Here is a 15,992-nt window from a genome sequence, read left to right on the forward strand (position 1 = left end):
TATTATTTGATTTGCAATGCTTGTAAATACTGGACATTTTTACAAGTAAACATGGCCTGTCTGTAAAACATTTACGTAAGTTCGGAACAGCAGTGGGACCAGGACTAAGCGTTGGGAACCCCACTTGAACTATACACAGTCTCCGTGGTGTAGTGGTAAGACACTCGCCTGGCGTTCCGCGAGCGCTATGTCATGGGTTCGTATCCTGGCCGGGGAGGATTTACTGGGCGCAAATCCTTAACTGTAACCTCTGTTTAACTCAACAGTAAAATGTGTACTTGGTTGTAACAACGATTCTTCGCGGCAGGGGATCGTATTCCAGGGACCTGCCCGAAACGCTACGCGTACTAGTGGCTGTACAAGAATGTAACAACTCTTGTATATATCTCAGAGAAAATACACTCATCCCCAGCCCCTGAATTCTATGGTACTCTGTTTACTTCCCTTCTGTCGCACTCTGTGAACTCTGTGGCACTCTGTTTACTGCCCTTCAGGTACTCCCATTCCTATCCAATGTTTACCCAGTTACTTCGAGTTATCCCAGGTGGTGTGGGGGTGGTTGTGGTGATTGGGGTGGAGGATGGGGGGGATGGGAAGCGATAGGGGGGGAAGCGATTGGGCGGGTGTGAGAGGGGTTATAAGTGGCTGAGTGCTGGAGACCCACTTCCTGCCCTTCGCTCGTCGTGACAACATGGCTCACGGCACCTTCGCTCGTCTGCTCTTCGTCTTCCTTCTCAAGGGTAAGTTGACCTGTTTCCTCCTCCGAGGAACTTATCATAGTTCCTCCTCCGAGGAGGCATAGCTTTCCGTTTTCTGCGCTTGTTTCTACTTCTCCTGCTGGTGATTCAGCTTATCATGTTCCGGTACATTGTCTTTCACCCTGTGCGGACGATGAGTAACAATAACGGGGTTAAAGTAAGTTGACCAGACCACACACTAGAGGGTGAAGGGACGACGACGTTTCGGTCCGTCCTGGACCATTCACAATCGACTTGAGAAGCGTCCAGGACGCACCGAAACGTCGTCGTCCCTTTACCTTCTAGTGTGTGGTCTGGTCAACATATTTTAGCCACGTTATTGTGACTCATCGCCTGCATCATTCTGTTCCTCTTTCATCCTGTCCTTCTTAAGCGTTCTCGTTATCCTGTTCTCCTTAATCCTCCTCTTTATCGCTCTTCACATGTTCCTATTGACCATGTTTATTCTGTACCTCAATATCTGTCTTTTACTTGTTTTTCTCCACTTCTTCTTCCTTCTTCTACTCCTCTTTTGTATTATACTTCTGTGAATGAGTGAGTGTGTCTGTGAGTAAGTGTGGGTCAGTGAGTGTATGTGAGTCAGTTATTGAGTGTAAGTATATGAGTGTATGTAATGCTGTTAAGTTTAGCTGTTCGGAACAAAATTTCCAAGTAGCACGGGCAATAGTGAGCCCGTAAAAATGTGAGTAAGTAAAAAATGAGTCTGAGCATATCAGTCTCTATATATTTAGATCATGAACGTGGATTTTTGGCAATATATTACACATAAATTTATGGCAACAGCATTATAAGAAACCTGGTTTGAAAAGGTATTCACCACCTGTCCATAATTAGTCAATATTGGTCTATAAATAATTTACATTTACACTGCAGGTGTTGGTCTACATATTTCAGTGAGGCTGACCTTCCTTTACTCCACCATATGAACACGTGTCTAGCAGCTCTGCCACGCCATCGTTGTTGACATATATTCATATACACACTCAAGGTGTAGTCCTCTGTGTTGACATTCGTGACGTCACTGCTGTAGATTTGTATACGTCCTCCCATTGAGTAGTCAGCTGTGTTTGCCTCCATGGTAAACACAGCTGACTGCTGTTTGCTACTCACTTCTAACAGCTGTTTATGTAGGGTTTCGTAGCCCATTTCATTAGTTTACGAAAAACAGCATCTGCAAATTTATTCGCAACGGATATAAACTTTTTTGGAGTGGATAAAAAGGTGGTTTGATAATATTTTAAAATTAATAATTAAACAAAATTGAGTTGGGGTTTGTATTATTTTTTATTTAACACCTAGGATATTTACTACTATTTATTCAACATACTCTTCAATAGCTTTTGGGTGTATACGACTATTGCTATTATACTATTAGATTTGTATTAATGGATTTATGGGCACCTAGGTATATCTTTATATATTATTTCTTTATATTGAAGAAGGTACGTCGGATTGTAGAAGTACATACATAGCAATATTTTATTGAATATTTTATAGCAATAAAATATTTTACATAGCAATAGATTTTATTGAAATGACGCAAACGTCATTTCAATAAGTACCCGCTTAAAATGTCCTCACACTGCCAGTTTCTATCCAACAAAAATACAAATTGTCTACAAAATACAATGTTTACAAATGTAAACAATAGAAAACGGACAGCAAGACTCGGTCATAAACCAAGTACTCTGTAATACGATCACTTCCTATAGCATTCTACGGGTAAAAATGTGTATAAATGTTGATGGGAGACTTGCTTAGCTTGATTGCGAATTACCAATATCAGGTTGATTCATTGTTATTTACTTTTTTTTTTAGATATATACAAGAGTTGTTACATTCTTGTACAGCCACTAGTAAGCGTAGCTTTTCGGGCAGGTCCCTGGAACACGTTCCCCGCCGCGAAGAATCGTTGTTACAACCAAGTACACATTTTACTGTTGCGTTAAGTAGAGGCTACAGTTAAGGATTTGCGCCCAGTAAATCCTCCCCGGCCAGGATACGAACCCATGACAAAGCGCTCGCGGAACGCCAGGCGAGTGTCTTACTGATTAGGAAACGCCGGTATACCAAGTGTCTTGTTCCAGCTACAGCCACACGTCTCCTCAAATGTCCAAAATTTCCAAGATGAACATAAATGATGCCTCCTAAAGAATCCTGATAAATAAGATTGCATTAGAAACCCTCCTTAGTGTATCGGACATTATTAATCTAATTATATGCCATTTTGCTTTCACTTTCGGCATCTTGAGCAATATATATACTAACCTTGTGCAGGCGATGAGACACAATAACGTGACTGAAGAATGTTGACCAGACCACACACTAGATGGTGAAGGGACGACGACGTTTCGGTCCGTCCTGGACCGTTCTCGACTTGAATTAATTACTTTATTATGCAAGTAATTACTTTAAAGTAATTACTTACAAAGCTTTACTAGCATAACAGGTAATTACAAGTTTACAAGTTTGTTTTTGAATATCAAAACACGATTAGGAGAAAACTACACCATAACAAACTCCATAATGTCAATAATGATAACGAGAAGCATTGTGATAATGATGATAAGAATGACGGCATTGTTAATAACGTTATTGTTGGTAATAACAATGATAACAGCAGAAGTGGTGTTAGTGAAGGTAATCATGGAAATGGTAAGGGGGGGGAGGAAGATTAGAGTTATCAATGGTAACGTTGACAATGGTACTAATAAGAACAATGTAAGTAATGGGATTTATGTTATTACTTGCAACTACTGCAATTGATCACATGTTTGGAGAGTCTGATCGGGGGTTATTGAAAAGGAAATGATGAATAGGATAACAAAAAATGAGCAGTAACAAATTTGTATAGGAATAACGCCATCGCTAATCACTATTTTGATTTCATTCATAGGATGGATTTTAATAACAGTATAATTGTATATAACTGCTCAAATATCAGAAAAATATACCCCTAGTAGAAGAAGTAATTAAAGATTGCATTGAGAGAGCAAAGAACAAGAAATCTTTCAGTAAAGTGGATCCAATTAAACCGATTTTTTTTTAATGAAGCTAAATTAACTAGTTTAATTCATATAAGCACAGACGTTGTGATGCTTAAAGTGGAGACAAGGATACCTTACCTAACTTATACAAGGATAACTTACCCACAGTTTCCCCCACAACAACAGGACATTTGACAACTCATCAGAAGTTCCGACATGATTTGGTGAATTTCCAGCCAATCATCATCATAACATTATCTCATGTTGGACGCTAAATGAGGCGGTCGACCGGACATGCGAACATTCAGAATCGTTGGTCAGAACAGTGCTTAAAACCACCTTGCTAAAGGACGAAGGTTTCATTAAAAAATATGCTAAAAATACGCTTAAACATGTATTGGGTCTTTTCTTCCTATTCAGTAATAGCAATAATAATATTAATAATAATATTACAAATATTATTTTTAATAATACTGTAATTATCAGTAGAGTCCTAAATCAGTATGATTATACAGCCATAATAATTATATTTATTTAAACAAGTAGTTATGTGACATTGTAAATGTAGTTTGTATGAATTGTCATCCACACGTTGAGGCGGGCCCAAATAGCTAAAGCTCAACCCCTGCAATCACAACTAGGTGAGTGAGTACACGTCCCATACAGCCAAGGTGAATAGAAGATACATAGTATATCATCGTTGTCGTTAATCTCTTTCAGGAGTGGAACCGAACCCGGCAAATGATGGCGAAGTTTTGGAACAAGTGCTTCCAGCCACCCAGTTCTTGGCGCCTCTCACGTCAGCCAAAGACGACCCAGTCCCTGGCTCATCGTTCACGAGTGGTGGGCGACAGGCAAGGTCGTGTGATTACTCGCAGTTCGCTGAAGATCACACCATGACTCTCCAGCCCAACCTGGCGTGCTTGGTCAGTAGGACTGGGGTCACGGCCGACGAGCAGGTCCAGATTCTCACGGCCCACAATAACTTCAGGGCTAAGGTTGGCCTCCTCTTAAAGTTTATAAAGTGTATTTCGATCCTCTTCCTGCTCTTTATAGTCGTTATGGCTTGGCCCCTTTCCCCCTGATAGTTCCCTTCTCTTCCTGCTCTTTTCTAATTATGGATCTTCCTCCTCTCCTACTTTATTGTCTTAGTTTCTTGTTTAAGATAATCACCATTTGCTAAATATATCAATAATCACAATATATTATCATATATAATGGCGAAATCTAGATCGCCTGGGTTGAAGCCCATTGCAGTACACTGCCAACGACTACATATAAGCGATTGAAGACCAAGAGAGGCGATTATCTGACCTACTTTATATCAGTCACAAACTCAGCCAACTTTCCATCATTACCCACAGTAGGGACGCAGCGAGAAGTGACATTTACCACTCAACTAGGTTTTAATATCTTCCAAGGGCGTTGACCAGACCACACACTAGAAGTTGAAGGGACGACGACGTTTCGGTCCGTCCTGGACCATTCTCAAGTCGATTGTGATGAGGAGGTAGAGACAGGCAATACATAGGCAAGAGAGAGCTGAGGAGGAAAGTAAGGTGTAGGGGATAGTAGTAATAATGAGAACTGCAGAAGAAGGGCCTTCCAAGGGCCTTCCACAGTTGGTGGGGAGAGAGAAAGAGAGAGAGAGAGAGAGAGAGAGAGAAAGGAGGGGGGATAGACAGAGAGAGAGACAGAGAGACAGACAGAAGACTTCTACCTCAGACATGGGAATGCAGTTCCTCATGGGCTCCTCTGCTGACCAGAGCCAAGAGCAACAATTCACCGAGTTATTCATTATTGTACTGCAGGTCGCGAGAGGGGAGGAAGTCCTTGGTGATGCAGGTCCTCAGCCTTCAGGCGCCAACATTAGGGAGGTGGTGTGGAACGATGAGCTGGCCCAGGTGGCACAGGTATGTGGTTCTTATTGTTGTTTTAGATTTAGCTACTCAGAACAAAATGTCCATGTAGCACGGGCTATAGTAAGCCCGTAATTATGTTCGGTTAATCGCGATAACTTTGTTACTGTGGTATTTGGGTGAAAGTCTTAAATGGAGGTGGGGTTTCTTCATTTTTCCCTGTTTCTTTTTGGCTTCTGTTTTAGCACACTGGTTTAAGTCTTGTTTTAATTACATTATCTTGGTGGCTGATGTAGATGCAGAATGTTCATTAGTGTGTCCCATTCTTCAACTGCTTTTCTAATCATTGTTGTCGCTGTGGAATTTGCATCTAATGCAGCTGCTGTAATTGGATTAATGTTGAGTTTGATGCACAAATATGTGGTCTTAGAGACGGCTCATGTATGTGATATTACGTGAGCAGTGGCTCAGGTGTCTGTGGGGTTATTTCACCTCTAAATCCCTATAACACCTTTCCGCCTGTCGTTCCTTCGCCAGGCGTGGGCTAGCCAGTGCCCGACGGGCCACGATACTTACAACCAAAGAAGAATCTGTTCCAGAAGCTATTTCGTCGGTCAGAACATATACTTTCAGTGGAGCACGAATCCAGCATCAGTAAGTAACAATTTTGCGGAATGATTATTTGAACTCGTGAACTCGACAAGGTACCTGAGACTCCTTGAGTCTCGACAGTTAGTCCTATAGCACGGATGAGTCTTAGATGAATTAGCACGCCATCTAGAAGATCGCATTGAAAGAATATTTAGAGTTGCTTTGGGTGTTTATTATTTAAAAGCGCAATTCGAAAGCGAAGCTTTTTTAGCTGGGAGGACACATAGTATTTTGAATCATAGAGTGCATTACATAAAGACAAAAACCTTTCACTGTCAAAAAAAATTACATGAACGCCTTTTGGAGGAATCCTAGCACCTAGAAGTACCTATTGCCTACAAAGGTAAATAACTTATGACTCAGAAACTACCTAGCAGTGAATATATCATCTAGAAACCACCACAAAAGGTAGATTAAATTGCTTAGGAAATTGCATTGCAAGCGGTATATTAATAAGACGAACATCAGTAGGTATGGAGACTTCACGACAGCCAGTAGGTCCTGATGCTCTGTACTGTTATACCCTCAGGTGTGGGAGAAAGCGGTACAGGCCTGGTATAATGAAGTGCAATATATGCCCAATACCAATGTTGCAGCATTCAGCTCCAGAGTACCATCTGGCAAAGCCATAGGACACTATACACAGGTGAGTGAGGGAACGGGCGGAGAGGGCGAGAGAGAGAGAGAGAGAGAGAGAGAGAGAGAGAGAGAGAGAGAGAGAGAGAGAGAGAGAGAGAGAGAGAGAGAGAGAGAGAGAGAAAGTTGTATATTGAAACATCATTAAAAGAAGTTTGTTGCCAATAAATATTAAGCTGAATAAACATATCAGCTTCGTGAATCATGCTTCATATGAGCTAGTTTAGGATAACAGATTCAAGCTTTTTAGTTTCAAAGAGAACATCAGTTTCATTCCCATTCGAACCAACTCTCAGCTTAAAACATGACAGAACCCCCCCCCCCCCACAATGTCTCATATACAAAATATATATACATTCTACCTATGTAGTCTGCTGATTTATTGCTCTAACATATCACACACACAGGTGGTATGGGGTACCACGTATGAGATTGGGTGTGGAGCTGTGTACTACACCGACACCCGCTGGGGCTACACCTTCACCCAAAGTAAAACCTACGTGTGTAACTATGGGCCTGCAGGCAACTTCCTCGGCAGCCCTGTGTATGAAGCGGGTGTAGCGGCTTCGCTGTGTCCTGGTACACCTTCTCTGAATTACACTGGGCTGTGTAATTGATGTCTACAGTCCACCTGTGTGCTCAGACCAACTCACCGAGCACAGAGACTGCTTGTAAGAGATATCAACTAACTCTACACCAGACACTTCAGTTAAATTTATTCTGAAAAAAAACGTTAAACTGGACTTAATAATTTGCATAATTTAAATTAATTTGGTGGAATGATGAATTGCTTCATTTGAAGTTGAGTAAAACATAATTGAAAAATGAGAAATAAAATCATATTCTTCATTCTATTTCTATTGATGAACACTCACTACTGCGATTTCCGAAACATTACATTTGGGCAAATACTTAATGTCTAAGCTTCAGTCAGTGAGTGTGTGTGTGTGTGTGTGTGTGTGTGTGTGTGTGTGTGTGTGTGTGTGTGTGTGTGTGTGTGTGTGTGTGTGTGTAAGAGAGAGTGACATTACAAGCGTTTGAGAGTATTAGTGTGTATGTGAGATTAATTAAAATCGAGAGTGAGTGAATATGTTATTGAGTGATTATGAGAGAGGGGGAATATGAGAATGAGTGTGAATGTTTGATTGAGAATTATTGAGTTAACACGAGTGTGTGTGTGTGTGTGTGTGTGTGTGTGTGTGTGTGTGTGTGTGTGTGTGTGTGTGTGTGTGTGTGTGTACATTTGCCTACCTAATTGTGCTTGTGGGGGGTTGAACTGTAGCTCTATGGTCCCGCCTCTCAACTGTCAATCAACTAATGTACAAGTTCCTGAGCCTACTGGACTCTATCATATCTACACTTGAAGCTTTGTATGGAGTCAGCCTCCACCACATCACTGCTTAATGCATTCATTCCATTTGTGTACTACTTTGACACTGAAAAAATTCTTTCTAACGTCTCGATGGCTCATTTGGGCACTCAATTTGTGTGTGTTATCTGAGGGTAAAAAAAATGTTGAATATCTAACGAGAACGATTGTGCGAGTGAGTAATTGGGGAAGAAAGTGATTAGGAAAGTGAGTGATTGGGAATGTGAGTGATTGGGAGAGTGAGTGAGTGGTAGAGTGCAAGTGTAGCCACCAATAGCGAGCAAATTTAATGATGGACTTAAGAACAGAATAAGGATGAGAACAAATGAAGAGCTGGTATATAAGGACAACCCAAAGACTGAGATATGAGAAGACTATAATATGAGAAATGAAGATGGACAAGATAGCCCTGAAACTAGAAGGCAGAAGAGAAAACCATGCCAAAGAAAACTATAATAATATATGGGTAACTGAAGAAAACCGGCCGAATGGAGCACCAAGTGTTGAGTCCACGGCATGTCAACCCAAAGAATGCCATGAGCGCAGGTCTAAGAGAGATCGGTCGCAACAGGGACAGAGAAGAACCATTGAATATTATTGGACGGGAAAATTATCAAAAGTAAAGGACAGGAATCGAGAAACCCAACATGGAAGAGTCATCGGGAACTGAAGATCGCCAGCAGGCTGTCTGGGATAAGAGAAAATGGTAAAAGAAAACGCGGGCAAGGGGAACCTCAAGAAAACACGTTGAACACATGACAGACACACGTATAGACAACAATGGGAACCCAGCGACCCGAGAATAGAGAAGAACAACTAGACAAAAACCGAATATCTAAAACCGAAAAGCTAGAACGCATAGCGTTTCTGCCCGAAACGCATTGCATGTTAGTGGCTTTGTAAGAATGTAAAATCATTAATGCTATATACAATCTTAAACCCGAATGTACCTTTTTAAATATATATAATTAATTAATAAATAGAGACCGCAGAAAGCTGAATACGGACGAAACAGCCATAGAAGCACTATGTTAAGAGCGAAATGGACATAATAATAACTCCATTAAAAACGTAAAACCAAAGATATAAATAGGAAAATCGAAAACAGAAGTTGAGAATAAATAGCACGAAAGGAACGCTTAAACGGACGACACAACACTAAGGAAATGAACAATGTATAATTACATCACATTACTCATTAAGCAATGTGAGGTGATTACTCAGCTCAGCCAGGAAGGAAGGCTACTCACCACATGGGATGAGTAAGACAACAAATTGCTGGGATTTGTTGACAGACACAAACTTGGGCAATAAAGGTAACTAAGAACTTGTAAATAAAATAAGTTTTTATTTTATTTATAAGTTCTTATCTCATCTCAGGTGTAAGTTCTTATACCTAAGATGAGAACACACTAAGATCTGATATATGAGAATCGCCAAGGAGCTGAGATATGAGGATTGACTTAGAGCTGAGATATAAAACCACTGCCTATATTATATATATTATATATATATATATATATATATATATATATATATATATATATATATATATATATATATATATAATATGCAATTGACGATCACAAAACACTGATCATTTTATGCGGAAAATCCACAGAGAAATATGAAATGAGGTGAACGTTTCAGCTTGTTAAAGCCTTTAGCCTTTGAGTCAGTCTGGTGTTGACAAAGGCTTTAACAAGCCGAAACGTTCACCTCATTTCATATTTCTCTGTGGATTTTCCGCATATATATTATATATATATATATATATATATATATATATATATATATATATATATTACAGCCCGAGAGCAAGATTACAGCACGTTCATATAAGATTTGATGTTTTTTCACATCTGCAAACCCGCTATATTTTGTATTTACTGTACTCAATCATGAAATGAATTTCCTCAGAATAAAACTATTTTCAGCAAAGAAAGAACAAGTAACTTCGTTATGACTAAATAAAAGAGCTTTCGAATGTCAATCATTGGTTGAAGTAAAAAAAAAAAAATTAATGTCGAAATGTTTAGCAAACCACAATTTAGGATTCACAAGTCTTCTCATAATTACCCTCTATAAACTCAAACATTTCTTTAAACATTTAACTTAGGCTGACCCTGGCCAGCTTATGTCCATCCCATACCGCAGACCATATCACCTTGCAAAGTTGGGTGAGGCTAGCCCCAAACATCTAAGGCTTGCAGCCTTAAACTGATATACAGAGTGACAGACATTTCCTCTTATAGATACAGATAGTTTACTGTTTTTCAAAACAGGAGACGATCAGTAAGGAATTTAACAAACGAATGGTGCCTAAAAATATTCTATTTGGTGGACTTATCGCCTCAATAACTTTGCCACAAGTTCAGTAAACTTTGTCGCGCTCAAACAAAATTATTCCGTAAGTCCTTGGGGTAACCTTTCAGTTGACATTCGAAAATAGGCAAATTGAACTTCAAAAATAACATATTAAAACCAGAAATGTCACTGCATATGTTATATTGTTCTTATAATACAAGTGATGAACAATTTCTCTCTAACCAGAATGTATAAGACAAGACAAATGGTATTATATACACATTTTATAATTTTGATATTATTGCTCTGAAGTATTTAAAGCTTATAATCATTGACTTTACAGATACACAGTGTAATATACTTAGATTGTGCCTTTTAGATGATAACTCGAAGACAGTGAGTTGAACAAATCCACAAGGGCCGTGACGAGGATTCGAACCTGCGTCCGGGAGCATCGTAATGATGTAAGGGCGAAGAGGGAGAACGGCCTATTGACATAGCTCGGGTGCAGGGGGGAGTTGTGTAAAATCCTGGTTTGTGCCTCGGAGAGGCTACGGGATCCAATAAGTTCAGTAAAACTTCAGTTTCAACTCTTTTTAACCCTGTCGTAGCTCAGTCGATTAAGGCAGTGTCTGGGATGCTCCCGGACGCAGGTTCGAATCCTCGTCACGGCCCTTGTGGATTTGTTCATATGATGCATCACGTTAGTGTGATCTCTGTGTGTAACAGTGAGTTCTGAGGTGTTAACGATGTGTATATCTAGTTTAATACTTAGTTTATATAAATATACTGAAAGCAATGGTTATTGGAGCCAGAATTAACAAAAATCAAATACAAAAGTGTTTATATGCCACGAGACATAAAATAATTCTACGTAATAATCGCAATTCTACGCAATAATACTTTTGTACTATTTCATTAGATATAAAATGACTGTAGATGCAAGAGAGTTGGATATATATTTTTTTACAGTATGTCTGGATTTCGGCGAAGCACAGTGGATGAATGTTGTTTAACGCGAGAGGGACAACGCTGAATGTTGAGTAAAGGTAATTGCCGGAGTGTCAGGGGGGGAAAAAGATTTTTAAAATGTTGAATAAGCTGGTAGCCAGAGTGCAACTCCATGATTTCCTGAGACTGATGGAAGCGTAGCCAGAGTGCAACTCCATGGTCTCCTGAGACTGATGGAAGCGTAGCCAGAGTGCAACTCCCTGGTCTCCTGAGACTGATGGAAGCGTAGCCAGAGTGCAACTCCCTGGTCTCCTGAGACTGATGGAAGCGTAGCCAGAGTGCAACTCCATGGTCTCCTGAGACTGATGGAAGCGTAGCCAGAGTGCAACTCCATGGTCTCCTGAGACTGATGGATGCGTAGCCAGAGTGCAACTCCATGGTCTCCTGAGACTGATGGAAGCGTAGCCAGAGTGCAACTCCATGGTCTCCTGAGACTGATGGATGCTTACAACTAATATCATAGTTGTTGGAATAACATTTGCTTACAAAATTCGCTTAAAAAGTATCTTCCTAGTGTTAGCAGATGATAATAGATACTTAAAGTAATTATTTCTTCGCGGCCCCGTTTTTGTAAGATGGTTGTGTTTAATAGCAGTGTGAAGTTACATGAATATCCAAAAAAGTTTTCAGAATGGGGAATAAATATTGAGTTCCATAGACATTCCTTTTTTTTCCTACAAAAAAACATAAGAATCCTGGAACTTAGCGTTGAATTATTTTATATCAAAAACAGTATCAAGCAATTTAAATCATAACGTTTGTGCTGACAACAGTTAATGTTTGAGAGCGTCAGAGGGTGAACTAAATGTTGGGTGAACATACCTTGGCCTGTTATCTTGAGGTTATCTTGAGATGATTTCGGTGCTTAGCGTCCCCGCGGCCCAGTCCTCGACCAGGCCTCCTTTCTGTTACACATCCCCGGGAAGCAGCCCGTAGCAGCCGTCTAACTCCCAGATACCGTTATACTGCTAGGTGAACAAGAGCATCAGGGTGAACCCAAACTCTTCCCATTTGTTTCCGCTTCCACCGGGGATTAAACCTGAAACCTCAGGACTACGAATCCCGATCGTTATCCACTCAGCCATCGGGACTGTTATATATCATGACTGAAACATGATGACAGTCATATACGTAAACCTGACTGTCATGACTGTAAACAGTATATTTTATATAGAGAAGACATCAAAAGGTTAAGAGAAAGTTATGCAAATGCCGAGTTAAAGTGGAGACATTGCCAGAAAGACCTATAATTACCCGTTTGTTCTCAAGAGTTCCTCAGGTTAAATTACCCGCAGAAGAGCATGAAGAGCGGGAAAGTTGGTCGTGGCAATGCATTCTGTTTTTTAATGAGTTGTCCAATATATTTTGTAGTGCACCAGAGAGGTTTGTTGCACACGTTGTTGAAATGTTCTGTTGAAATTCGTAGCGTATTTGCATATGCGCCAACTTCACCAGTACAAAGGACTTACTGTAATTAAGTAATTATCAAAAAATGGCGCTAAGCACGGCGAGAAGCAAGACAGTCTTTAAACTTCAGAATTCGATGGTAAATTTCCGTTTTTCAATTGTACATCGTATTAATTTATTCATTGATATATTTTCTTTTTCTTTCGAGACATATCATTGTTATACATAAATTACTTTGAACTCTTATCGGAATTTCAGTATTTTTTTAAATTAGTATAACATATATTTATTATTTTTATGCAAATTTTGGACAAACCTATTTGCAGTTAATTGAAATTTAGAAACTGTCAATTATTTTTTAATTATTATTATTAATTGCAACACCTGGAAATCTCAGCCACTAATTTCCCATTTAATTTAGATTATTTTATTTTTTTAACAATAACACTATGGAACAACTTTTTTAAGATTTGTTCAAGATAAACCTCTTATAGCTTAGCCTGGAGCATCTGGCACTAATTATGTGTGTATTAAGATAATAAAGATGATTGGAATATTAAGACACAAAAATAGTACCAAATGAAAATGTCCCACATCAAAATGACTAGATACACATCTGTCTCTTGTACACATCTGCCACTTGTACACATCTGTCACCTTTACACATTTGTCACCTGTACACATCTGTTACTACACGTTGATGAAACTAGAAAAGGCTGCAAAGTGCTATATTATGAACAAGAAAAAGTTTATCAAAAAAGTTTAAATTTCTGGAAGCAGACATAATCTGAGGCCCAATACCAGACACTCATATATACTGGATCATCTTGAGATTATCTTGAGATGATTTCGGGGCTTAGCGTCCCCGCGGCCCGGTCCTCGACTTGGTCTCCTTTTTGCTACACCCCTCTCCCCTCGAGAAGCAGCCCGTAGCAGCTGTCTAACTCCCAGGTACCTATTTACTGCTAGGTAACAGGGGGGCATCTGGGTGAAAAAAACATTTTGTCTATTTGTCTCCGCCTCCACCGGGAATCGAACCCGGAACCTCAGGATTACGAATCCGAAGCGCTGTCCACCCAGCTGTCTGGCACCGTCAGGATAATTCCAGCTGTGTGCTCAAAACTAACGAACATGCGTGTGATTATAATTAAGCGATTAGAATTAGAATATTCAGAGATACATCTATCATCTGAAAAGAAGTTACATCTATCTGGAAAAGATCATCGAAGCGAACGAAGAGTCCTTCGACAAGCCAACGGCTTCCTGTCCTCGTCGAGGCCACTAGGGTTAGTGGCCCTCTGGTAAATCAGGTAAAGGTATATATCTATATTTGTTGCTTTAAATGACCTTGTTTAGATGTTTGTATGTTTGGGTGTTAAGATCAGACGCTTTGTGATTAGTTTTACTCAAATTTAAGATGACACGTGAGTGGTTTGTGACTGTCATAGGCTGGTCGGGGTCGGCAGCATTGCTTCTTTTTAATATTAATGTCCTCTACAAGTTTAAGATCAGGTACTTGTTTTCGGAAAGTATTTGATAAATTTGTCATCTTTCGGTTCCAAAACTTGGATGTCGGTTCAAAATTGGAGACCTGACACTTCCGACAAGTTCATTAAACTTTGCAGGATGACTCATGTAGGTAGGTTGGGGAGGTATTGAAACTGTTGTAGATGGGGTGGGCCTACTCCCCTCCCCATCCTTATGGGATTCGAACCCCATAGCACAATCTCTTGGGATTGACCCAAGTATTTCCGGTTTCCCCATCTGGTAATCAATATAAGACTAGTACTAGAACATACAACCACAATGTTAATTCTCCTTCTGAAAAAAAGCACAAATCTTGAACCTAAGAAAGTCGAAAGATTTGCTACAACAATAGTCCCTATTCTTGCAAGAAGGTCAAGGAACAACTTGAGCACAACTTGCGCGATTCGCAGCGGCATTGACAAAGTGAGCAAATACTAATTGTTTATAATGAACACATTTTAGTACGAGGTCTCATGTATGGAGACGATAAACACTGAATAGTTTTATGAATGTCAGTAAAGCACCTCAATTGTGTTGCTGAGGCTCTTCTACACTTATAACCCTAACAAGTGTGAGTGTGTACCATGCAGGTATGGTACATAAACATTCATGGTACCATGTGAACATAAACATTCACAAGGTACCATGCAGTACCATGTGCAGTACCTTGTGAATGTGTACCTTGTGTACCTTGTGAATGTATATGTGTGAGAGAGTATGTGTGTGTGTGTGTGTGTGTGTGTGTGTGTGTGTGTGTGTGTGTGTGTGTGTGTGTGTGTGTGTGTGTGTGTGTGTGTGTAATTTCCTAATTGTTGTTACCTACGTGTAGTTCCAGGATGAGACCTGCGCTCGTGGTGTTCCGTCTTCCCGGTACTCTTTACCGTTTAACACTTTGAGACTTCTGACCCATCCAGACCCCTTTTAAAATTGCATATTTTTACGACGGGGATGGGATTCGAACCCACGCAGGGAGACCCTATTGGATTAGCAGTCCAACGCCTTAACCACTCGGCCACCTCGTCATGGAGTGTGTGTGTGTAATTACCTAAGTGTAATTACGTAAGTGTAGTTACAGGATGAGAGCTACGCTAGTGGTGTCCCGTCTTCCCAGCACTATGTCATATAACGCTTTGAAACTACTGACGGTCTTGGCCTCCACCACCTTCTCACCTAACTTGTTCCAACCGTCTACCACTCTGTTTGCGAAAGTGAATTTTCTTATATTTCTTCGGCATCTTTGTTTAGTTAGTTTAAATCTATGACCTCTTGTTCTTAAAGTTCCAGGTCTCAGGAAATCTTCCCTATCAATTTTATCAATTCCTGTTACTATTTTGTACGTAGAGATCAAATCACCTCTTTTTCTCCTGTCTTCTAATATTTTGGCATGTTTAATGCTACTAACCTCTCCTTGTAGCTCTTGCCCTTCAGTTCTGGGAGCCACTTAGTAGCATGTCTTTGCACCTTTTCCAGTTTGTTGATG

At 40.0% G+C, this 15,992-nt stretch overlaps 1 protein-coding gene and 1 non-coding gene across 3 annotated transcripts; one reads left to right on the top strand and one right to left on the bottom strand.

Moving 5' to 3' along the window:
• Positions 1 to 615: 615 nt before the first annotated feature.
• Positions 616 to 7,740, top strand: LOC123767247 (venom allergen 5). 2 transcript variants are annotated; one of them, XM_045756818.2, is made up of 6 exons: positions 616 to 740; positions 4,466 to 4,743; positions 5,557 to 5,658; positions 6,142 to 6,258; positions 6,785 to 6,901; positions 7,299 to 7,740. In XM_045756818.2, the coding sequence occupies exons 1-6, from the start codon at positions 692 to 694 to the stop codon at positions 7,506 to 7,508; spliced, it is 873 nt and encodes a 290-aa protein (XP_045612774.2). In that variant the 5' UTR covers positions 616 to 691; the 3' UTR covers positions 7,509 to 7,740. The 2 variants fall into 2 exon arrangements, with proteins under 2 accessions (XP_045612774.2, XP_045612775.2); XM_045756819.2 differs by lacking the exon at positions 6,142 to 6,258.
• Positions 7,741 to 15,452: 7,712 nt separating this feature from the next.
• Positions 15,453 to 15,534, bottom strand: TRNAS-GCU (transfer RNA serine (anticodon GCU)). The gene has a single exon. It is a non-coding gene; the product is annotated as a tRNA-Ser (tRNA).
• Between the last annotated feature and the right edge of the window lie 458 nt (positions 15,535 to 15,992).

The sequence above is a fragment of the Procambarus clarkii genome, chromosome 53 (assembly GCF_040958095.1).
Source record: "Procambarus clarkii isolate CNS0578487 chromosome 53, FALCON_Pclarkii_2.0, whole genome shotgun sequence".
In the NCBI taxonomy this organism is placed as follows: domain Eukaryota; kingdom Metazoa; phylum Arthropoda; class Malacostraca; order Decapoda; family Cambaridae; genus Procambarus; species Procambarus clarkii.